The sequence below is a fragment of the Camelus ferus genome, chromosome 1 (assembly GCF_009834535.1).
Source record: "Camelus ferus isolate YT-003-E chromosome 1, BCGSAC_Cfer_1.0, whole genome shotgun sequence".
Classification (NCBI taxonomy): Eukaryota; Metazoa; Chordata; class Mammalia; order Artiodactyla; family Camelidae; genus Camelus; species Camelus ferus.
Window position 1 is genome coordinate 101,964,042 of NC_045696.1, and position 25,401 is coordinate 101,989,442.

At 37.8% G+C, this 25,401-nt stretch overlaps 1 protein-coding gene across 6 annotated transcripts in view; it reads left to right on the forward strand.

Annotated features, from left to right (window-relative positions):
• SLC9A9 (solute carrier family 9 member A9) overlaps positions 1–25,401 on the forward strand; it is a 607,055-nt gene that overhangs the window by 127,244 nt on the left and 454,410 nt on the right. For all 6 annotated transcript variants that reach the window (XM_032486920.1, XM_032486926.1, XM_032486909.1 and 3 more), the window contains 2 exons: positions 17,718–17,795; positions 19,350–19,426. In XM_032486920.1, coding sequence (XP_032342811.1) covers positions 17,718–17,795; positions 19,350–19,426 — 155 coding nt within the window. The remainder of the gene's footprint in view (positions 1–17,717; positions 17,796–19,349; positions 19,427–25,401) is intronic.

Genomic DNA, 25,401 nt, shown 5'->3' on the forward strand with positions numbered 1-25,401 from the left:
ATACTTCCTATAATTTATAAATCAGTTGACTGTAATGTGAAAAGTCAAAGGAACTACCCATTGAAAAGTTTGCCTAGTCTTCACTTCCTGTGTGACAAGTGACACTATCATTTGGTAAGGAAAGTTATTTTGGAGTAAGTTACACTGCTGAATAATCTGTCCTGTCTATTGTTTCAATAAAGAAAATTCCCAGGCTTCAAATAGGTCACACTGAAGCTGTTATCAATTGTGTTGATAATATTGTGTGCTTTTTGAGATATTTTAAGGAAGTCCTTACAGCAACAGCTAATTATATGACTTTAAAAAATAATTTTGTGCTATACAGAGGAAATTTGAAAGACAAATAAAATTTAAAAAAAACAAAACCCATAAAAAGTAATTTTGTATTTGCAGCATTAAAACATCAGTGTCTTAAATTTTTTTCTCTCTGTCCAACTTTTTCTAATGGTTATTTTGACTTATTGTGTTTCAGAATCTTAATTCTCATAAATTTGTTTATAAACTATTTCTGTTCTTTCCAGTCTTTCTCTTTGCTTTATTATTCTGGCCGCAGAGGCCAGAAGGAAAAACTCTTCTGGTAACAGGAACAGCTTGACCAGAAAGAGTCATTAGACTACGAGATAAATATGTGCAGTTAATGCTGGGACACTTTTGGGGAGGATAAAGAAAAGACAGGAAAGAAATCTCTAAAACTATTCTAGGCACAATGAGAGGAGCAAGCATCACAATAAATCAGCACTTTGGGTCTGGAGAAGCATTTGTAGGATATTATCAATTACTTCTCTATTCTGCAGAAAGCAAGGATTCATGATTTATATTTTTCTATCATGACAAGTCTTGGCTCTTACACATGAGATGGTCCCAGGGAATATCAAGCTTGGCAGTGCTTGGGATGCGGCTGTTTGGATAGACTTAGCTACTTTCATCCTCAACCTTAGTTAAGAGATCTATTGTTAATAAAGAAACTTAACATGTTAAATTTGTCTTATCTATTTTTTTCCCACCTTTATTCAACTCTTTGCAGAAAGTTGGCCTGAGAAATGATTTCAGAAATGTCTCAAGACACTAAGTATTCCATTTTTAAAACATGTTTGCCAGTTTTATTGAGATAAAATTAACATAAAAGATTATATTAGTTCAAAGTATACAACATAACGCTTTGATATATATGTATATATCAAATGCAAAATAATTATCATAATAAGTTTAGTCAACATTCATCACTTCATATAGTTATAATTCTTTCTGTGGTGAGAACTTTCAAGTTCTTAGCACCTTTCAAATGTACAATACAATGTTATTTACTGTAGTCACCATGCTGTAAATTGTATCCCCAGGATTTATTTATCTTACAACTGGAAGTTTTTATCTTTTGACTACCTTCAGACATTTTTCCCACCTCTCATCTCTCACCTCTGGCAACCACCAGTTTGTTCTGTTTTGGTGAGTTTGGTTTTTTTGTTTTGTTCTGTTTTGTTTTTAGACTCCTGGTACGTGACATCATACAGTATTTGCCTTTTTCTATCTTATTTCACTTAGCATAATGTCCTCAAGGTCCGTCCATGTTGTTGTAAATGGCAGAGTTTCCTTCTTTTGTATGGCTGAATAGTATTCCATTGTGTATGTGTATGTATGTGTGTGTGTGTATGTATATATATATATATATATATATATATACATACACACACCATTTTTCTTAATCTAATTATCCATCAGTGAACACTTAGATTATTTCCATGTGTTGACTATTGTAAATAATGCTGCAGGAAACATGGAGTGTGACTATCTCTTCAAGACCCTAATTTTAGTTTCTTTGGATAGATTTTTAGAAGTGGGGTTACTGGATCATACGGCAGTTCTATTTTTAATTTTTTGAGAAACCTCTATACTGTTTTCCATAGTGGCTGCACCAATTTACATTCCCACCATCAGTGCACAGTGTTCCTTTTTATTGACATCCTGGCCAACACTTGTTATATTTTGTTCTCTTTTGATAATAGCCATTCTAACAGATGTGAGGTGATATGTTCTATCTCCTTGTGGTTTTGATTTTTATTTCCCTGATGATTAGTTCCATTTGGTTATAATTTAGTCATTGAACAACATAGATTTCCTTATCCATTTAGCCATTAAACAAGTATTTATTTATTTAGCACTAATCATATACCAAGCACTTATTTTAGGTGATGAAAATTTATCAGTGAACAAAACAAAGTCCTTGCTCTCATGGAGCTTAGATTCTATGGGAGAGACAGACAAGCATTTATAGCATTTATAATCTAATGTCAGGTGGAGACATGCTATGAAGAAAGGTTCGCAAAATGAGAGGATGGAGAGAGAAGTACATTGAGATATGTCCTGCAAGCCTCATTGAGGAGGTGAAGTTGGAGCCAAGATGTGAATGAAATTGAGAGTGAGCCACCCAGAGATCTGGAAGAAGAGAATTTCAAAGCAGAGGGCAAAACTAAATAAGATTAGATGCCTTTGCTTTCTGGAAGTCATTTTTTTCTTGCCAGATCTATGCTATATTTTTCAATATCTAAGACCATTTTGTCTATACAAAAAGTTCTGGAAAAATCCCATTTATTGTGGTCAAGAAAGGTAGAGGAGAAGAAGAGAGACATCTACTTGAAATGGGCAGTGAAAATGCAGAAAATGCAGAAATAACAGGAACATCATGCCCCAAAGGCTGGCAGACTCTGCCTAGCTTCCTGGCCACTTTTGCAATCCTGAATTCAGAATGCACAGCCAGACACCAAAGAGTTGTCCTACTGCACTTTGATTGTATCTTGGAGCACCCCAAATGCAAGATTAAGAATTACCTGGACAGATCTGTTTGGCAGAGTTGGGGTCAAGCCCTTGCCACCTGGACTGCAGCTTGGCTTTCTGAGACAGGGCCATGGACACCTCACTCAAAAACTCTTCTGACTTCCTTTCTTATTCTTCACAAATCATCACTCAGGACTCATGTTCTAAGGAAACTGGCCACTGGAACATTGATTTGTGGCAGGGATTGCATTCCACCAGCAGTCCAATTTTATTTCTTACCAAAAATCCTAGCTACTCAAAATAACATAGAAGCTCTTGGTGGCAGTGGTCTACTGGAGTGCCATGTGATTTGAGCATAGATTGTACTGTTTCTCTCACACTCACTCTTGGCTGGGGAATGAGAGCAGTCATATGAAAGTGTGTGAGCAGGCTGAACACTGGCCTTGGTCCTCTTTCTGACATGACAGAATTTGAAAAGAGGAGAGTGGCTGTGGAATAAAGGGATGGCGTCTTAGGTTTCTGGCTTCAAGCCCTAGAAAATACCCTAGAGCACCACAGGGAGAAACAACTGGGATGCCCACCCATCTCCCAGTCTCCCCTGCCTCTTGCCTACTGCCTGGTCTTGGACCATCTTAGATCATCCATCTGGTCATCCATTTCCTAGTTCCAGAAGGGACTTAAGGTTGTAGCACAGACACACTTTCTAAGAACTCTGGGAGCCAGCATGGCAGAGCACACTGTGGACTAGTGATTTGGGATGTTGATAGCCATCCACATAGATTAGATATCAGAGGACATGTTTTTAAAGCTATTTGTGGAGGGAGTGCGTAGCTAGGGGTTCTGAGACTGTTCTCTCCACTTCCCCATCCTGCGCAGCTCAAGATCATGGTGAAATATTTTCCATGCGAGGCTAATCTTTTAAAAACTGACTCATACTTTGTTATTTGATACTATTTTCTATATATATCAATAAATCTTGTATTATGTGTTATCTCAGAACAAATTATTCCTCCTAAGTGACTTTTCACCAAACAAACCCTAAATATTCTTTTAAACATTAACATGTATGGTGATTTAAAAAAAAAGTATAAAAAGTTCTTTGCACTCCCACAGGGATCATCTTGTTCACTTCCTGACATATGTACACCCCAACTTAAAGACCAGTAGAATAGCTCATATTTTATTAACATTTTATTTTTATTTTAACTATTTTTGTTTGTTTCTTGAAAAATTCCGCTCTTTTCTGAAATCTTACTGTATTCTGAGTTTCAGCAGCACCAGTATATACATAGGCTCTTGGCTTGAGGTAAGGATGTTCTTAGAGGCTGTTAGCTTTGTGGGAACATTGATTCCCATCCCAAGTGACCCCACACTGCCATACTTCAGTATCTGGTTCTATCAGCTTGTAGCTCCAGCTTGGGTGCTCCCACTGTATCTTAACTGAGTGGTAAGTTAATATTTATATCTGTGATGCTGGATTAATGTCTATCTCCTCACTAGGTCGTAGGCTCCAGTAGGGCAAGGACCAGGTCTAAGTCTGTCTGTGGTCACATTGTATTCCCAGCTCACAGCAGGGTGCTTTGCACATGGTTGATACTCTGTGGACCCTGGCAAGTGAGTGGATGAAATAATGAAGCATCATTCTCCAGTTTTCAGTTGCTACTTCTCCCTAGTACTCAATCCTGTCTTAGTTGCTGGCCATTTTATATCCAAGTATCTATCATAGCTTCCCCCTCAGAGTGAAGTACCAGGCTCTGTGGTGGATTTTGCTACTCAGAGGGTTGAACTGCTGGCAGTCTCATCTCCAAATAATGGAGTAAGGCTAGAGGGAGAGGGAGAAGAAGAGGCTGGGCACAGGAGAGACAATCGGGGAGTAGGGGGGGAGAAAGGGAGGGAGAAAGAAATTTCTCATCAGACTTTAAGTAGGTAAAAGTTAAAACAGGTCTTTCAATTCCTTTCCCCTTTGCTTTGTTCCTTCTAAAACATTAAACTGTGCTGAGAGTGCACATTTATCATCGTTGATCTCCAGCGAGTAATTATATAAGGTTTCATCCAACTGCATTTCCTTGTTCTTCCCTAAGGAGCTAAGAAGCTCCTCATTAGTAGCTTATACAGTCCGAAGTTAGGATACGCATCAGCGGCACTGGAGGGATGAGGACCGTCAGGAAGGGTGGGAACCTTAAGGAAGCTGTGCATTTAACTGGCTTGTCTCCTGATGCCATTTGAGCCTGTCTTGAGTTAAGAGTCTCCCAGCTGCTCCTCTCAGATCCATTTCCAATTATAAGGCTAACTGGACATGGTCTGCTGTACAGAGTTTCGCTTCAGGTGGTGGCGTGTGGAGAAAGAATGTCCTACAAATTCAGGTGTTCTCCACCGTTCCTTCTGACTATCGGGTTCTTAAAGAAGTGGTCTCTGATGTGGAATTTAGTGAGCAGGATAGTTAAGTGCCCTTGAAATCAACACTTACTAAATGAAAGAGGAAGGAAGCCTGAGTGGGCCGAGGGTGAAGTTAAGCTGTGATGCAGGCTCAACAATTTTTTTTCTATCTCCTCAGGAGGCTCTGGAGTTAGAATGGCTCTTTGGGGTCATCTCCAGTTGGTCCGAGATGGCCTGGACTCTAAAATACCAAAGCATTCTGTCTTTGGATGTGGGCTACTCTGGAAAGGGCATGGCTTCAGATGAGGTAGCTCTTTTTAGTCTTGGCAATCTCTAAAGGGGCTGAGAGCATTCCAAGTGGCAGAGATAACAAGACCTTCATTGGAGGGGATCCCAGTATCCAACACACTGACCTTTGCAGGGGAAGAAAAATTTTTCTTTCTACCCATCTAGGTTTTTGACTAGGGCCCCTGTAAAAAAGGATAGATTAACAAGAGAGAAATAAATGGAAATTTATTAACATAGTTATTTCATATATACCTGGGAGAAATCTAGGGAATGAGTAACCCAGAGATGGCTTAGAATTCAGGCTTTAATATCATCTTCAACTAAAACAAGGGAAAGGATATAGAGGAGGCAAGTTTTAGGAGAGTGGCCAGGAAATGTAAGGTAAATAAGGGTAAGGTCCTAAGGTTTAAGTCTATGCCTTTCTTATTGATAAATTTCTCATGATTTAGAGTCATCCTTCTCTTCCTACTTTAAAGCAGAGGTTTCCTTAGTGAAATTTCCCTTACAAAAGGCGTATTTTGAGGGGGATATATTCTGGTCTTCTACACCTTCCATGGTCTGGGAACTTTTATATAGGTTAAGTGCTCAAGAAGAGAACCCAAATCACGACTTAAAACATAGTTGGAGTCAAATAATGTAGTAGAGTGCTAGAACAGGCTTGTCCATGCTCTGAGAGCTGATTATTTATTAGGTATCTAGGAATCTTGCAAGCCAGTTGCTCAAACATTGGCTTCTTGAAATGGGCCATGGTAAGAGTAGTTAGACCACAGAAATTGTCAAGTCCTACAAATCTGAGCTTGTGGGCTTTTTTTTTTTTTTCCTCCAGAGAGATGATTTACTAGCACACCAGTGAAAATATGCCTATATCATTGCATTTTTAGGAGAACTGGAAATACCATACACCTCATTTTTCATCTCACGAAAAAGTTCTTTGCCACATGATGACTGTCTTAAAATTCCACTGTTAGAGCTGCATATCTTCAGCTTAAACTGACTGCTTCTAAGGTGATATAGATAAATGCATAAGGTTTTTGTCTTAGTCCTTTTGGGCAGCTATAGCAAAAATACCATAGTCTGGGTGACTTAAACAACAAACACTTATTTCCCTCAGTTTTAGAGACTGGAAAGTCCAAGATCAAGACACAGGCATATTTGGTGTCTGGTGAGAGCTAGCTTCCTGGTTATAGATGACTGTCTTCCTGCTGTGTCCTTACATGGTAGAAAGAATGAGAATGCTCTCTGTTTTCTTTTATAAGGGCACTAAACCCATTATGAGGGCTCTTCGCTTATGACCCAGTGACTTTCCAAAGGCCTCACCTCCTAGTACCAACACTTTAGGGGTTGGATTAACATATGAATTTTGAGGAGACACAAATATTCAGTCCATTGCAGTTTTGCAGTTGCACCTAGAGCTGAATCCTATCTATGTCATTTCTAGCACTGAGATCTTGAAAAGTTAACTTCTCATATTTTTTTTCATCTATGAAATAGATCAGTGTTACCCATGTTAGAGGATGGCTTTACAAAATAAGTGAGAAAAAGTTACATTTAGTGTTCGGTGTGCTGTAAATATTACTCTGCTTCCTTAACATCTGCCCTTGGCAAGCATGGAGTCCCCTCTTGGGGCAAAATTTGAGGAAGGCATGTTGGAGGAACTTTGGTGTTATTTTTTAATTCATCATACTTAAGGTAGATGCACTGTTTGAAAAACACATCATTTTAATTTTAAATCAGGCTGTTTGGCATCTATCTTCTGCTGATTTCAGCACCTCCTCCTCCTTCCCCCAAATCCCCTCAAGCATGCCTGCTGTGACTGCGGTCCTTGCTGACTCAGCCCTTCACTGTCCAGCTTCCCCAGGCCAGTTGCTCCCTGGTGAGGTCTTGTGATGGGGAAGCTGCCCGCACGTTTCAAAGTTAGGTGAGGCCAAAAAGAAACTGTGGGGCTGCAGTGCTCCCATATGTTCTGAGGGTTGGAAAGCACAGTTTCTTTTGCCTATAATATAAAGATTGGCCAAGATTAAGACCAATTCCAGATTGGGGAAAATCACTCTTGATGCACAAGTTTTCAATTGTGTTGGATGCCTTTCCTTTTGTAATTCTTACCTTGGTAATGAGGAGTAAATACTCTTGGTGAGATGGGGACCAGTCCCTTCTCACACCCACCTGTTATTTTCTCTTCCCCTGCTTATATCGAGCCAATATTAGAACAGGAGCCTCCCCACCCCACGCCACCCTCCCACCCCCGTCATTTTAATATCACAGCTAGTGGCGGGAGGTAGGCTATCCATACAATGAAGGGCAGGCCCACAAAGGACCAGCAGCCAATCGAAGTTGTGTGTAGGCAGTTAAAAGGCCTGGAGTCTGGGTGCCTAGGTTCAAAGGAGGAAACCAGATCATTTGATTTTCAAACTGGAACTCTTGAGAGTGAATGGGGCCATGATAATTAGGCCAGGACAACAAGTATTACCTGGGACTATTCTGGTCAAACCAGAAGGTATGGTTATGTTAGTAAAGGCTCACAAAGATAATAGACATAATTTCATGTGTCAAGAATCTTATGCAGAAACATAGGAAACTCTGGCCATCAGTGTCTAGGTGCTGTGGCAATGATCTAGAAAACCTAGGTGGTCTTTATGTATTTTTAGCCAATGAGGGCACATCCAGCAGTGGAGTGGGTAACCCGAACCCACAGGTGGATGGCAGATGGAATATTGTAGTTAAGAAGGCAGCCCCTGGCACTGTATTACTTGTTTCAAATGCTACTCACCAGCTGTGCGACGTTGGATGAGTTACTTAATTTCTCTATACTTCAACTTCCCCTTTATAAAATGGAATATTCCTAACTACATTGTGATTTGCAAATGAGAAAATACATGTAAAACACTTAGAATAGTGCTGGCTTATAGTAAGCACTCAAGTTATGTTAACTGTTAGTTTTATTATCATTATTTTTATCAACAAAGCAATGAACTCACAATTAGAAGCTAAGATTTGAGTCTAAGTCTTACTATTTACAAGGTATGTGATTTTGTGAAAGCCACATGACTCTCTGAGCCTTGGTTTTACCTCTGTAAAAATGAGCTGTTCACAATACTTATACTAGGGTTGTTGTGAAGAAAAAATGAGAGTCTGTGTATGAAGGCACTTTTAAAACTGTAACAGCCTTTGAAAATGTCAGTTGTTATTTTTATTATTAATTATTATTATGATTAATTGATGATTGGTAACTGTACTAGTATATAAGTGAGGAAGACAGACCTTGAATTTCAGCCCTGCCTAAATTTTAATGACTGTGTGTTCTCTTTTCCAGGGTAGTTGTTATTTCCATTTCAATCTCACCATTATTCTGTGAGGTGAACAGATGTTACTCCTATGTTTCACAATAGGAAACTGAGGCTCTTGAAAGCTTATATGATTTGATCAATATTGATCTGTGGCAGAACTGGTCTTAGGACCAGGTCTCCTGACTCTAACTTCAATGTTCTTTCCACAACTCCATGCTGCCAAACTCAATATTTAGAACTATATAAATGTTTTGTTCACAATTCTCCGCTTAAGTCTGCCTGGGTTTATAGACATTATCTACCTCCAATGAAATACCAGTGTTTATATCTGTCTTTTTGCATGTATAATGTTCACATAGTGTATTTCTAACTTCTGGAACTTTAATCACATAAAAAGTCATCATATAATGTATATGTGCAGTCAAACTGTAATAATTCTACCTAATAAAACTGAAAAAGGAAAAAAAATGACAACAATAATAAAAAAAGTCATCATAGTTTTATGGTATAATATTCTTACAATTTCTCAATGATAATTTATGCTTATTACATGTAATATTACAAATAAATATATTTACATATATTTCACATTTTTCCTATGTAGTTTAAATCAGATAGTCTTTAAAACACTATAACTTACTTTATTTATTATCATAACCTAAACCTTTCCTCAGGCTTTTAAAATTTCAGGATGAACAGCCAATTATAAAACTTCAGGAAAAAAATATATTTATGACATTAGGATAAGGGAAAATTTTTTAAAGTTACCAAAGCTGAATTAAAGTAAAGATGGAGTAAATTCTACTACATTAAACTGAAAAATTTTGCATGAAAAAGACACAATTGATAAAGTTAAAAGGCAATGTCAAAAAGTTTAAAGAGGTGAGAGAATAGAAGAATGTATTTGAAATGTAAGTAACCAAAACTCACAGCGGAAAAAGAAAGTGACAATGAATATACGTATGTTCATGTATAACTGAAAAATTGTGCTCTGCACTGGAATTTGACACAACATTGTAAAATGACTATAATGCAATTAAAAAATGTTAAAAAAAAATAACCAAAACAGAATAGTAACCAGATTGTATGAAGAACTAATAAACAAGAAAAAGTCACGCTGGGTAATAGATATGATCCAAAATTCACTAAAGAGATATCAAAAAAGGCCAATAAACAAAGGAAAATATGCTTATTTAATTAGTAATGGAAAATGCAAAGAAAACAATAATGTGACATCAGCTTATACTTAACCTTGTGGGTAAAAATTAGAAATTTGTCAGTATTAAGCGGTGGCTAGAATGTGGGGAAATACTCCTATACTCTCCTGCAGAGTGTAAATTGGTATAACCACTTTTAAGTAATTTGTCAGTACATTCTAATATTGACGATTAGTATACCTTATCATCCAGCAGTTCTATATCTAGGTATTTTCTACTTCTGGAGAAATTTATACCTGTACGCAAAGACTTAAGTTCAAGAACATATGTCGTGTTACTTTTAGTCATGGTGACAAATAAGAAACAACCTAATTGTCCTAATTCTCTTGTTAGAGAAAGAAAAAAACAATCATGATACATTCACCAATAGAAGGCTACACAGCAGTGTAAGTGAATGGACATAATACACATGTATTAATGTGGGTAAATCACTTCTGAATGTAAAAAGCAGGATACAAAGGCTAAATTTTGATAAAATTTAAAAATAAAAATACTAATTTTTGCTATGAATACATATATATGAAGTACAAGGATACAGTCATGGGAGAAAGAACACTTTCTAACTTCAGAGTATTTATTACTTCTGGAGAAGGGTAGAGGGAAGGTCTTCAAGTCTGACACATCATTTAAAACTTGTTTGAAGCAAAATTTAAGACATAAATATAATAAAAAGAGAAACAACTCTAATTTAGGATTTCTAAGTTCAGTAGTGCCTCTGAGTGACCCAGTGACCTTCCACATCTCCCTTGAGCTCTCTAGGGGATGATATTAGGTCAGGGCTTTGAATACTTTTTAGCAGAGGAACCTTTCATGCAAAAAAAATCTGAAAATCCTTCCCAACATGTGAAACGGGTGAAATCAAAACTGCTCAGGCAGAAACTGGAGGGCAGAGCCAGGGTGGGCACCAGTGCAGTTGTTCCCACTTCCCATCACCACCGCATCCTCCACAGAGCCCAGGGATCAGCAGAGATCAGTTTGCAGACCCCCAGATGGGTGACCTCTAAGACAGCTTCTCCTTCTGACAACCTGTCTGCGGTGCTGTTTTTCTTAAACAATGGCCTACTTGAGGTAAAGCTTGTTTCTCTGACGAGAGCCTGCCACGTATAAGGGCTCTGTAGGGACCATCTGGAGGGGTGGAAAAATACTTTTCACTGTGAATAACTATCTCCTAATCTGGCTGTTCCTCAGATTTGAATGTTGAGAGTAGGATTTCTCCCCATTAAAAAAAAAATTGATTCACTAACTTTTTGCTGCTCGTATCACTTCCTTACCTCTCTCCACTTATACCTTCATCATTCTATGTCCTGGTCTGCTCTCCTGCATCCTCCTCCCTCAGCCTTTGTCCCTTTGTTCCTCCTTCATCCCTCTGTCTCATCCTAGAGCCATGTATCAGGTTTCTGAGAGAGTCTGACACTCAGCCTCCCAAATGAAGGGCCTAGAACCCACTGCTTCCACATTCTCATCACTCACTCTTTCCTTAACTCCCTGAACCTACTTCTTGATTGAATCAATTGAAAATGATCAACAGCCACTTCTCAACTATGAAATTAAAAGATTTCTCCCGGGCCCTCAAAATTCTGTTCTCAGTCACTGATCCCAGGATGGAGAGTCAGCTTCTGCTTTATCATTCCCTCAGTCAACCAGGTGCAAAAGCATAGGTTCGTTTTGGGTTTTTTATTTTTGCCTCTCTCTTTATTTATTGAGTTTCAGATAAATAAATTATTGGGGAAGGCATGTTCCAAATATGATACTAAGAAATCATTCTGAAAAATTGCTGTTTATCTGAAGTTCCCATTTAACTGGGCGTCCTGTATTTTTATTTGCTAAATCTGACAGTCTTGCAAAAGGGAGCAGCACCTCCTTTTTACACCGTACTTCTTTCTGGCTTTCTTTGTGCATGAACTTTATTCTCCTCTTCTCTCTGATTGTTCCTTCACTGTCTCTCTCCGTGGTACTACCACCTCTTCCCATCCCAGGGTCTATTCTTGGCCCTCTTCTCTGTCCTACAGCACTCATTCCTTCAGAGATCCCATCTATAAGTCATCCTCCATGCTGATGATTCTGGATCATTTCTCCTTGGCGCTGACCGTCCCCAAGTATGCCTTTCCAAATGTCTCACAGACACCTCAGCCTCAGTGAGCAGAGGCTTCAATTAGCCCTCAACTTTTCTGACCCCTCTTACCTCTGCCAAGTCAGCTCCTCTTCAATCATTTTTACTCAGGCAGTCACCCAGGTACAAAAACATAGGTTCCTTCTGGGGTTTTGTATTTTTGCCTCTCTATTTCACCTGCAAGCCCTGCCAATCCTCCCTGCCATATGCCTGGCTTATTCTAAGTAAATATTGCTGGATGAATGGATTCCTCCTGGTGTGTTCCTTTCTTTCCATTCCATATATATATATGGTGAGGCTATGGCAATTTTTGTTACACATGCCAGACATGCTGTTCTATATCTTGCACTTTTACCTTGCCAACAGACTTTAGAAAGCAACCATATCAGTTCGTAGATAGTTTCTTCAGCCTTTCTAACAGTTCATAGTATTCAGTTTTATAGATTACAGTTGACCCTTGAACAACACAGGTTTGAACTGCACAGGTCCACTTATATGCAGATGTTTTTCAATAGCAAATACTATGGTACTTTACGATCTGCAGCACTACATGGTCCAATCTGTGGATGCAGAACCGTGGATAAGGAGGAAATGCAGAAAGGGAAGAACCTTGTGTACAGAGGTCCAACTGTGAGTTGTATACAGATTTTCAACTGCGTGGAGGGCCAGCACCCCTAACCCCTACCTTGGTCAAGAGTCAGCTGTATACTGTGATTTATTTAACCATGATTCTGTGATTTATTTATACCATGATTTATTTAATCCATGGTTCAATTATCCTCAATGCTTTCTTTTTTTCCCATTCATTCATCTGCAATGAATGCTCTTGTCCTGTCATTCCACACACGTGCAAGCATATCTGCAGGACAGATTCTGAGATGAGGTATTGCTGAATCAAATGGTATGGATATTTGACATTTTGATATCTATTGCTAAAATACCCTACTAAGAGATTATACAAATTTATATTCCCCAAAGCCATTTTATTGTTTAATCCTTCTGTGTAAAACTTCTCTAATTTTATCCATGTTTGAACAAATATAGTTCCAATTTATTTACACCGGGTCAGAGAGAGGTTCATAGTCTGGGTAGTACCCACGTGCCAGGCCTTAACTGCCTCTCCTATCACTTAGGAGGTTTACATTGCCTATTTCTGTTCTCCAAGGGCTCCAAGTGCACCCTGGGCCTCCAATCCTCAGTCCATTACTTCAACAGTTTCTTTCACTTAGATTCAGGTACAGTGAACATCTCTTGAGAAACAATCAGGGTTGGGTACCAAGTAGAATTCTTTACATCTGTTATCACATCTAATCCTCAAAAGCAATTCTAGGAAGTAGGTATTTGCATGCCCATATTGCAAATGAGGAAACTAAGGCTCAGAGAGATTAAGTAAATAGACTAAGCTCATCTGATTAGTAGCTGATGTATTTTCCTCAGACATTCTGAACTTATTCTTTTTTCTCCCACTCTAGTGCTGCTCACAGCAAAGCATAACTTAGGGCAGAGGAAAGGAAATGCACACCTTTGAGTTGTCTCTAGGTACGTTCCCACAGCTGCCTGCCCTGAGAGAGACAAGTTTTCTTTGAAGTCCCCAATTTATAATAAAAATGCATACAAATTTTGAATTTCACTTTTAGATATGCCTGCATTTTAAAAATATTTAAAATATTTCAAATTGCTTAGTATCAAATATAACTGAAACTCCAGGAAGCTGCCAGTTTCCTCTGTGGCTTAGTGAACCCTGGCTCACTGCTCCCAGGGCAGACAAAGGAGCATGGTTCTGAATGTTGATGCCCCATGGAGAAGCTCCTACCTGTCTTTCAAAACCCAGCTTATGTGCTGCTTCAACGTGAAGCCTCCCTACAGGGTCAGCAAGCCCAGACAGGTGTCTCTGTCCTAGAGAACTCGGAATTACAGCTTAGCCCCCTGCCTTGTACTGACACTGCACAGCACCTTTCCTATCTTTGACTATAACCTTCATGGATTCAGTCCATCTATCATATATCCTCAAGAAGTTTGCAGCTGAGAAGAAGCTTGTTAGATTTCTAATGAACAAAGCATTGAATATGAGTGAATACATTATTGTGTTAACCATTTTTACTTTTCCAAAAGAACTGGGAATTGCCAAAACAATGAAAGTCTTCTTCTAAGTCCCAACTTCTCTTTAACACTGTTAAATCTCGCTTTAAGTAGTTGTGTTAGCCTGGCACTCCCCTGGAAAATACACGTTTAGTTTGCCCATGCATGTACACCCCATTCCCAGTGATGTCCCTGTCACATTGATTGACACTGGGCATGCCATTCATTTCTTCTTTGTCTCTGGAAAGCAGGAATAACTGCATTTACCAGCTACCACTCAGGAATGTTGTCAGAATTGATGAAACGATGTTTCTAAAAGGCCTCTTTGGAAGTAATATGCCCCATAAATCACAGTCCCCATTAGAGTGGTTATTTTAGTACTTGGTTATTTAGTAGTTGCATAGAACACTGGTATTTCTTCCTAGATAATTCATATTGAGTTGCTGAGTGCCTTAATACTCAGGTCCAAACAGAGTTTTGTATCTGTAACCTTCTGATTAACTTAAGAACTAAACTTGGTACCTTTCCTTTCTACTCTTGGAAGTTTTCAAGTTGATTATCTCTATGAACATATGTCCGGCCCATTCCCAGCCAAATACTGGTGTATATATGAGACAATAGGTAATACTTGTACTAGTTGAATATATTGATATTTTTCTGTCCCTTATGTTATCTGGTATTTAAAAAAAACTGAATCCCAATATTTAAAAATCTCACTTAAAGCATCCATAATTCTTTTACCTCAGGGTTTCAGGTCTGTTTCTCCAAATTAGCCATTCTTTGTATAGGATGATAGACCATCTAAAAACTGAATGTTCTGCATTTTTAAATTCTAGTAACTGTCTATAAACGTTCTGTCCACAGTTACTAGTTCTAGATGGGAAAATAAAAAAGTCAGTCCCTCAGTTCCATTGGCCTACACTTAAGTTGCTCAGTATCTCATGTGGCTTGTGGCTACTGTATTAGGCAGTACAGTAATGGCACATTTTCACCATCACAGAAAGTTCTATTGGACAGTGCTGGTCTGTAATATTTGTGTCTTAAGACTAATGTCTTTAGCTGAAATATTCTTTAACTTTCTGTTCTTCCAAATCACATCTATCTTAGATTTTTCCTCCTCATGCTGTAATGAAAATTTTTAGTTGTTTGGGTTTTAAAAACAGTCTCACCTCCAAGGCCACGATTTGAACACAAAGTCCGAGAAAAATGACGTGTGGAATCGCCATCTGGAGGTTGGTGCAGCAGCAGATCCAGACATCTCTGAGAAATTGTCTAGGATTGGAGTTACTCCCAGAACTCTGATTTAGCAGTTTCTAAGCTTATAGCAAGTCTGAAAGGAACACAAATCTGTTTTGTATATACAAATAAATCCTCGTATGCTGGATGCCATTCTCAGCCTGCCAGTTTGATCTGGTTGTTCCAGAAAATATAATTCAATAGCACATTAGTTAACCTGCATGAAGGGAATGGGGCATTCTGATTATTGAAATGTTCTGGTTGAGTGATTAACCTGATTTTTGCAGAAAAACTGCTGAGGCAAGGAATTTTTTGTCCAAGATGTTGTGCCACTGTAATTCTCTCTCCCAGATGACCACAGCTGCATTGCTTCACTCCTCTAGAACTCAGAAATACATCTCTTTGCTAAAAACTTTCAAAGATGAAATTGATATTCTCTCAAAGAGGCCTCATAAAAATAGATCAATATGGTATTTCAGATAATTTTAGAAAAAATAGTAAACTTAAAAGGAAAAGTAATATTTTTGCCAAATATTTCACTTTTAACCTTCAAGAGTTCCTGACAACAGGGCAATTTCTTCAAATATCATAACTTGAAAATATTTATTCAGATATTTAATTTTCTTTAGTAATAAATAGTTACAAATGCTTACTAGCTGTTAGGCAATGCTATGAGGGCTTTGCAAACATTAATTCAGTTAATTTTTATAACTACCATAGAATTATGTATCAAATTATTATGTTCATTTTAAAGATAGAGAAAGTAAGGCACAGAAACCTATGGATGCGCCAAGCTGATCTACTTGAATGCTCACTAGTACGAAAGGTTGTAGCATCAGTGAGGTTTATGAAGAGGGGACCCAGGCAGCTCCTACTTCACCCACTCATCCCTTCCCAAATAGTGGCTGAGTAGAGCTGAAGGGCTGGGAGGGGGAAAGGAGCAGAAGGACTCCAGCAATGTCAGCTAGGCCCAAAGAAGAAAATACAGTTAAGAAAATCTTTTAATCTTACTTAAATAATTCCTGTGTGTGATGTGTAAGGTTGTTAGGGCCATATATAATTCATTCTATTTTAATAGATTTGATTCTCAAAGGTATTTTTTTTCCAATTTAGAAAATGTATATCGAGCAATGGGCTAGCACTGGGAGGGATGAAAGTAACACAGAACTGATGAAGGAAGGCATCATTGTGATCCTTGATAGGTTCCCAATTTAATGGGGAAAACTGTCAAGCTGAAACCAACAATCATATAAAAACACATGCTATAAGGGAAGGTACAAAGTGCCGAAAGAGCATAGAAGAAACATTGGTCAGTTTTGACTGGGGAAATGAAAGCATGTTTCAGAAAGGAGTAGCTTTTGAGATCCAGCTTCAGAGAGGAGTAAGAATTCAGGCATAAAAGGGGGAGGAAATTAGAAATTATAGTTGTGAAACTCATACATCTGAAAGATTTTGATGAGCACTGTAATGATAAGGAGGCCTTAGTGGTGAAATAATGAAGGGCAGCGTGTGTGTGGGTGTGGGTGTGGGTGTGGGTGTGGGTGTGGGTGTGGGTGTGTGTGGGTGTGTGGTGGCGGGGAGAGAGAGAGAGAAAGGCACAGAGAGAGAGAAAATAAGGAAGAAGAGACTGAGTCTAAGGAAGGTTTTAAAGATTAAATGAGTTTTCATTTTCAGACTGCCCAGTAAATAGCAGATATTGGATTCAAGAATTTCTACATCTCATTTCATCCTACTTCATACCAAGAAATATTTATTTTTTGGGCTAAGTTTATTTTAACATTTAAGTAAAAGCCAATAAACAAATACTAGAAAAATCTATTTTCACTTTTAAATGTGTTTTTTTCTAGAATCTGGAAAATATTTTGAACATTGGAAGGGATAAAATAGGGAAAACTAAGACTAAATTTCTAAAACTGTTTTATTGGGGAAAACTTTAAATAAATCCTTGTCAAAAGCTAAAATGTTTGAACGCTACCAGACCCTTCAACCAGGAAAAAAAAAAACCAAAATAGAATAAAAGCATTTAACGTATGAGGAATGAATAATTAATCAAAGTAAAAGGAAAAAGTTTTCTTTGCCTAGAGAGGTTTCATTGAAGTTTTTTGTTGTTATTATTCTTATTAGCTACAGAATTGAGTATAAGTTTTACATTTAAAATATTACTTTACAGTTGTATTCAATTATGAATTTCTAAGTTTGCATTTTCTCTTATTTTCATCTCTGCTGATTTAATAGCATTTTAATATGTCTCATACAACCTTAGCAAAGGTGACCAAAACTGTTTTGTTTTATTTTTAAACCTATTTTTAGTAGCACCAAGAAGCATCTTCCTAACTCCACTTTTGTCTTTTCTGGCAGATGACATTTGACCCAGAAATCTTCTTCAATGTTTTACTGCCACCAATTATATTTCATGCAGGATATAGCCTAAAGAAGGTAAATATACAGTGATTATTTTCTTCTTTTATCATTAAGTAGAGAATTTTGCCAGCACTAATGAAAAAACAATTATTTTATTTTATTGGTTTACCTATTTGGTAAGAATATCATTATCTTAGATCATGTAATATAGATTCAAATCTGACATTCTTAGACTTCTTCTAAACCTGTTCTGTCCAATACACTGGCCATTAGCCATGTGTAGCTATTAAGCCCTTGAAATGTGGCTAGTCTGAATGAAGATGTGCTTTAAGCGTAAAATATGCGCTGAATTTTACTCAGTGTTAGAAAAAGAAGGTAAAATATGTCAGTAATGCTTTATAGTAATTTCATGTAGAAATGATATTATTTTGCATATATTGGGTTAAATGAAACATATTATCAAAAATTCATTTTGCTTTTTTTAAACTTATTTTATTGCAGCTACTAGAAAAAGTTTAATGACATATGTGGTTTGCATTGTATTTCTATTGGGCAATATTATTCTAGATGATTGTAACCAAAGAGTTTGCTATTAATTAACATCAGGTTTAACCATCAAGGTGACAACTTAAGATTGCTTTGCTAATACTCAACTGTTGATGCTCACAGAGAGAAAGTCCAGTTTTGCAGTTCCTATGCACTTTCATGACATTGCTTAGGTGCAGCCTGAATGTGCACATTTCCCAGATTAGGAATTCACATCATAGTTTAAATGCTAGCACCCCCTGTGCCACAAAGTGAGGCTCTGACCTGAATGAGTTTTGGGAAGCAGAGGTAGTGAGCTGCTTTTCTACTGCCCACTCCCCGCTCCGGAGACTCCTGCGGCTCTCCTCCCTTTGGCCTCTGGGCTCCAGCAGCCAGGGTGGCTTGTTCAGTACAGACCTGATTTTCTGGTGTTCTCCAGGCTCCCTCTTGCTGTCAATTCTGGCTACTCAGACACCACTTGCAGAACCGGAAGGGAGTTTTCCCAAGCAAGCACTGGAAAATATTTAGAAGGCTGGATTCATTCCCATAGTGCTTTCTCCTCCACAGCCCCGAGACTAAGCAGCATTTTTGTGTGATTCATTAAAATAAACTGTTGTAGGTGATTAAGTTTTTGTTTCATCACATTCAGAAGAAATATAAATCAGAGATCCAATAAAAGCCAAAAGGCAACTTAAATCTTTTAGAATGGTATTTTTTAAGTGCTAAAGGGGTCCCAGTGACAACAGAACTTCTTAAAAACTCTGTCTTCCTTTAATCATTCCAGAGTCCTGCGTGGCCATTGCCCCAGTCCTGTCCCTCCCTCCCGGGTCCAGCCAGGTCTGGCAGTCGTTTCTCTCTTCTCTACCCTGTCACCTACCAGAAGTATTTTTTCCCTTTTCTTTGGAACCCTCCATCTTTTGCAGTGTAAATCTTAAGTCTTGTTTATACAGTAAGGCCAGGAACTGAGGCTCCAAAAACAAAACTTGCCGAAATAGTGAAGGAAGGGAGAGACTGTGAAAACTCATATATTTATTTTTACTTCCTGTTACACTAAGAAAAAAACCCTGATGTGCTATATGAAATATATATATTTTTTATCCCCAGAGACACTTTTTTCAAAACCTTGGATCTATTTTAACATATGCCTTCTTGGGAACTGCCATCTCCTGTATCGTCATAGGGTAAGTGACATTCAGAACTCAAGTTCCAGAAGGCTGTGGGGCCAGTCGTCTGTGGGAGGGATCTCACATTTCCTGGACCCTTACTGACTGTATGAATTATCTAGTTTTTTCAGTGTATCACGTCTTTACACATTTTTCTGACTCAGTTCCAAGGCTTGCGTGTCTTCATGCCTTTCGTTGCAAATCAAAGCAAACTAGAATTAGATTGTTGGATTTTCTCTGTGAGTTTTGGACTTCTGACTTAGGAAATGTGGATAATTTGGCTTAAGGTATGAGAAGCAAAATGCCTTTTTTCCCTTTTTGGCTTAAATAACGCAGATAAGCATATTGTATTCTTTTTCCATCTCTTTGCGGAACCTTACCTCTATTTGACAGGAATACATTAGTAACTATATGTCAAGGGTTTTACTTCTAAGGGAAAGTTGGCAAGAGAGCAGTCTGAGACAGGCATCTCCAAAGATCAGCAGAGGTGTTTAGTGCTGGGATGGCTTTTCGGTTGATACACTGTAGAATGCAGACTTGTTTTTTCTCATTACATTTTATTGGCTATACTGCTAAGCCCCAAGTCTAACTATACAGACTCTAGCTTGCAGCTCATCATAAAGTAAAATGTGGTACAAAATGGTGAAGCCAATCCAATTCACTTATAATCCTATCCAATACATTAAATCTCCACTGCAAAAAACATGGCCAGCTTCTATGTCTGTGGTGGTGTGGATGTCTTAAATTGTCTGACACAGCCAGTTCTACCCTGGAATTTTATTGCATAAGTTGTTACATCCCTAACACAAGAAACTGAGGCTAAAAATACACATTAGTCACTCATCCAGTCCTTTCCTTATGAAGTGTTTAGTGCGTGTCACTGGAAGGCTAAGAAGTTATCATTACTTGGACCTGAAAGCCGGACAGGGTTATATTGAATTCTCTTGTAAATTTTTTATTGATTCAAGCCTAGAACAACTCGGGCTACGTTATATGGAAATGTCCGGTATGATGAAGACAGTGAGGAAGCTGAAAATTTCAGCACCTGTAAGTGGAGGCTTGCCGAGACACAGACTGGGGAGCCCCATCAAGTCTGGACAGCTAAGGTCTGCCAACTGTTTGTGGTTGAGAGACACAGTGGATTTGATCCTTCTCAAAGCACATTCAGGGAAGGTTTTTCTGTTCTGTGGGTATGCCATAGCTCAGTATCCAAATTTCAAAGCTGGCAAGGGCCTCAGAGATTTGTGTAATTAAAACTCCTACTTATGAAGATGAGGAATGTAACATCTTAAAAGGTAAATTAATTCTTTCAGTCTCACCATCTATGAGAAGTAGGGCATCGGTCAGGAAAAAATTCAGAACTTCTGCTCTTGACCCAGCAGGGCTTATCAACCCCCCTCTTCACTTAGCAATTTCTCTTGAATTCTTATATTCCCTAATCATTGTTCCTATACATTGACAAAAGACTCTGAGATATGTGGACTCTCAACAAATATTTATCAGTTTGTAGCAAAGATTGATCTTTAGCAGTTCTACAATATGGAAATCTGAAATTTATAATGGATCCAAATTCTAAACTTGTGGACAATGTTGTCAAATTATAGAATAATCAGTTTCATTATTACCCTGTTTCCTTTGCATAGCTGATTTTAAGTATACTTAAGTGTATGCATTTATATAATATGCTTTTACTATCATAAAAATCTATACAACTATTTTTTAAAGCACAACATTGTGTGGTGTGAGTGTATGTGTTCACACATGTGCATCATATATAATTGACTTGTTCTTAAAAATTTCAGTTCAGGAGATCCAGTGATATGTATTTACTGGAGTTGAGAAACTCTTCTAATTGAGTTTTAAGCTACAATCAATAATTTGTAATGGAGAGTGATTTGAATAAAATCTTTTAGAACCATGTTCTTTGTTTGAAGAACAAAAACTTGTAGGATGTCTTCTTAATGTGGGTCATTAGGGTCATTAGATTAAAGTGCAGAAGGGATAGATAGTTAAGATTTTAGGATCTTATCCAGCAAGGTAAGGGAAACCACTGAAGAGCTTTAGCTTGAGGGTAACAAGGTCAGATTTACACTTTAGGAAGGTCATTCTGGTGGCCATGTAAACGAGAAATTTTGAATTGGGAAAAAGACAGCAAGGGGACTGTGTATGAGACAATTTCCCGGCTGTGTTGGAAGAGAGGAGGGCCTAGTCTCAGGCAGTGGCAGTAAAAGTGGATGTGGAATCATTAACTTGTTAAAATCCTGAGAGAATGGGGTCATCCAGGGCAAGTGTGTGGAGTGAGAAAAGCAAGGTACCTGGGCAGTAGCACTGTTTGAAGAAAGGGAAGAGGTACCCACCAAGCACTATCCAGTACTGGGCCAAAGAAACAGGAAGCAAACCAGCAGGGTGTGTGTCTGAAAGTCAAAGGAAGACGTGGATGGAGGATGGACAGTGTCTAACACACGGGGGGGTCAAGGGGGATAGGAGTAGGTATCCACTGGATTCAACCTCTAGGGAATGATGGGTGACTTGACACATCCATCCTGTGGGCAGAAATAAAGGAAGAGTATTGGTAGGGTCAGTTGTTTTTGATACTGTACGATGAGAAACAACACTTTATTTTTATGCTGATCTCCAGACACAATTTCAGAAATTCTGAAGGAAAGGCACAAACTTCAATTCAGACCAAACTGACACTTTCATATTTTGGTGACTTCCATTGTGTGTCACTCAAACGTACCCTTAAACCTTAGAAAATGACCAGTTATGTATTTCTGGTAAGTTAATGCTGATAAAAACAACACAACAAACATTTATGGAGTGCTTGATATGTACCATACCCTTTTAAAAGTACTTTACATGGATTATTTCATTCATTCCAAATAATCCTGTTAAGCACATATTGCTATTACCCTCATTTAACAGTTGAGACAACTGAGGTTGAGAGAGAATGAGTGTAAGTAATATGGCTGGTATTAGTAACTAAATAGTTTGGCTCCAGAGTCAAATTCCAAAAATGCGCTTTACTTCTATTTATTTTTGGCACTAAAAATAACATTTAAAATATTAAACTAGAAAATAAAATGGTGTAAACCAGTCAATAGTTACTAACATGCGACATGTTTCTTCATTTATCCCTTTAGAAGTTCTCACAAACATAAGATATTTTTATTAGGGGATCCCATCTGAAAGGAATCCAGATTTTTAAGGGGAATTAAGGATGTCCAAGTTTATGCAGAAATACTCATACTTGCATGAAATGGGCAGGAGGAGGGATTCAGGGCAGTCAGTTAGATTGGACTCTGAGAATAAAATTATAAAGCAGGTAGTCATCTAATGAAGAGGGGTGAGTAGTTGGATTTTCCATCATCAGGTGCATTAGTCCTGTTGCATATGGGGAATACTGTGCAAGTTTCCAAGCTGGAGAGTAAGTTTCACAGGGCAGTGTAAGAGAATGTGGAAACTGATGCCAGAGAGTCAGCTGAGAGATGGCCATAAAGCCCAGGATCAGAAATGTATAAGGATGTGAAGATCATGAAGAGGGAGTGTGGAACGTGAATGAAAACTTGGCTAGTGGGCCATAGTGTTCTGTAGGTAAAGACTGTGTCTAATCAAAATACAGGTTGGTTTTAGAGCTGGATTCAGATGCTTTATAGGAATTGGGATCATTGGGTCCATTTAAATGAAAGAGTTCTTAAGTTTTATTAAATTCATTTCATTTCAAAAATTGGATGTAAAGCATCTTTCATATTACAAGGGAAAGTTTTACAATATCTCTCTGCCAATAAAATCAAGAAATCTTAAAAAAAAATTTTTTTTTAAGCTTGGATTATTCTTAAAGAATTCAACTGCCTTTCTTGGCCTCTCACCCATTCTATCACTTAGGAAATGTTTTAAATACATCTCTGTTTTAAAATAAAACCCATGTATTTGAATTATTTCTCAATTCACCTGCTCCATCTTTGGGGGCTTTTCCTTTATCTTTGATTTCATGTCTCCACCCTTATGGTGACACAGATATATCATCGCAATGACAACCTACCTAATGCTTATGTCAGCACATACATGTCTGTCCTAAGAATTTATTAGTAACCATGAAATGCTTCTTCTTTAAGAGCAATGAAAACGATATCCTTTTGACTTCTCTGTTAATGAGGAATTAAAACGAATGCCACAGTTCTAAAAATATTTGGAGAAAAAGACATGGATCTAAATGATGAAGAATGGGATTTTGGTTTTTAAAATAGCTCATTTTTAAATCGCATCCCATGTGCCAGAAACTGACCTATGCTTTTTACACACATTATCTCATTTTATTCCTGTAATGCCCCTATGAGATAGATACTATTATTATCCTTATTTTATATCCATGGACGCTGACGTTGAGACTTGCTCAAGGTTACACAGTAAGTAAATGGTAATAAATGGCAAAGCCAGTCTGACTTCAGAACAGACACTCTTAAAATCTCCTTGTCTTCCTCCCCCTCCTGAGTTAGGCCCTTACATTTCCTGTAGTGTTTCCTGTAGTTTGATGAATAGCTATATCTGCCAGACAAACCAAGCCCTAAATAATTTCAGATTCATACATTTATCATTATGGCTAGCAATTATGAAAAAAATCTGCACATTAAGAATGAGCTGTGAATACGATTGCAAAGTAGAAATGGAACCTGTCTTTTCTTATTGGAGGTATTTGGAGGGATAGTCTAAGTCCATTTTACTTGCTTAGAATTGCTAGACTCTGGGTAATACACTCTGGAAAACCTGGCTTCAGAAATGTGAGGTTGTTTATATTATTCAAATCAACATTCCTCTGAAATGTTGGTTTTCCTGTTGGGTTCCTTAATAAACCACCAAGCACACCTGACACTTTGCCCTCTTGTGTCATTGTGCCTGCTGACCTGGGGACCTCAGGCCTAAGTGCCAGTGGCGCTGGTTCTGGAATTGCTGTTGCTCTGTCCTTAACTAGGATAAGGTATGGCGAGGTTCAGTAGTCTTAAAATGCTGACTCCTAAACCTGAAAGAAGGGACAAGGAACTAAAACCAAATCCTGAAGAGGTATAGTTCATAGATGGAGTCCAAGTGATAGATACATCAATGTCTTAAGCTCTAACACTGGAAAGAGAATGACTTAGAGCAGAATTCTTAACCAGGAAACACAGACCCTTAGATGGTGCATAGAAGGACTTCAGGAAGGCAGTCAACCCCCTTAAATTATCCATGAATTTTTCATGGGAGAGAGTCTGCATAGATTTCACTGTTTCATCAGCTTTGCTAGGGAATTACAAAGGACAAGTGTGTTTTTCAAGAGCCTAAGCAAAGAGAGAGTTGGGAAAGGAAGGATTTTATATCTCCATAGTTAATTAGGACTGAAGAATTATCTCGACTGCATTCAGGGTAGCTATAAGGTATTGAAATATGCATGCTATTATTTTATCATGTATCATAATGCAATAACAATAAACCAGCTATTACATAATTGTCTGTGTTCCCAGACTTGGTGGCCCTTCTATATTCATATCTAAGTGTGGAAGTGCCAGGATGGAGAGTCTACAAATGAATTGGTTTTTATAAAATAATGCAAAATTATTTCCAAACCAGTTGTGCCAATTTTTCTTCTTAATTTTTGGCTATCTAATATGTGTGAAATGAAATTATTCTGTGGACTTTATTTATATTTCCCTGATTGTTAATGAAATTAATTATATTTTCATATGATACCAGACCAAATTTTTTGTCCATTTTTCTAATGAGTTGTTTTATCATATTTTCATTAGTTTGCCTGATTTCTTTATATGTTCTACATGGTAATCCATATTCAGTTACATATGCCGCAAGTATTTCCTCCCAGTTTAGTCTTGTGCTTTTATTTTTTCATGATGTCTCTTAATGAACAGAATTTCTTAAATTTAGTGTAGTCAGGTTTATAACTTTTTTTTTTCCTTTTATGGTCAGCACTTTTGTATTTTATTTAATAAATCCTTTCCTACCCC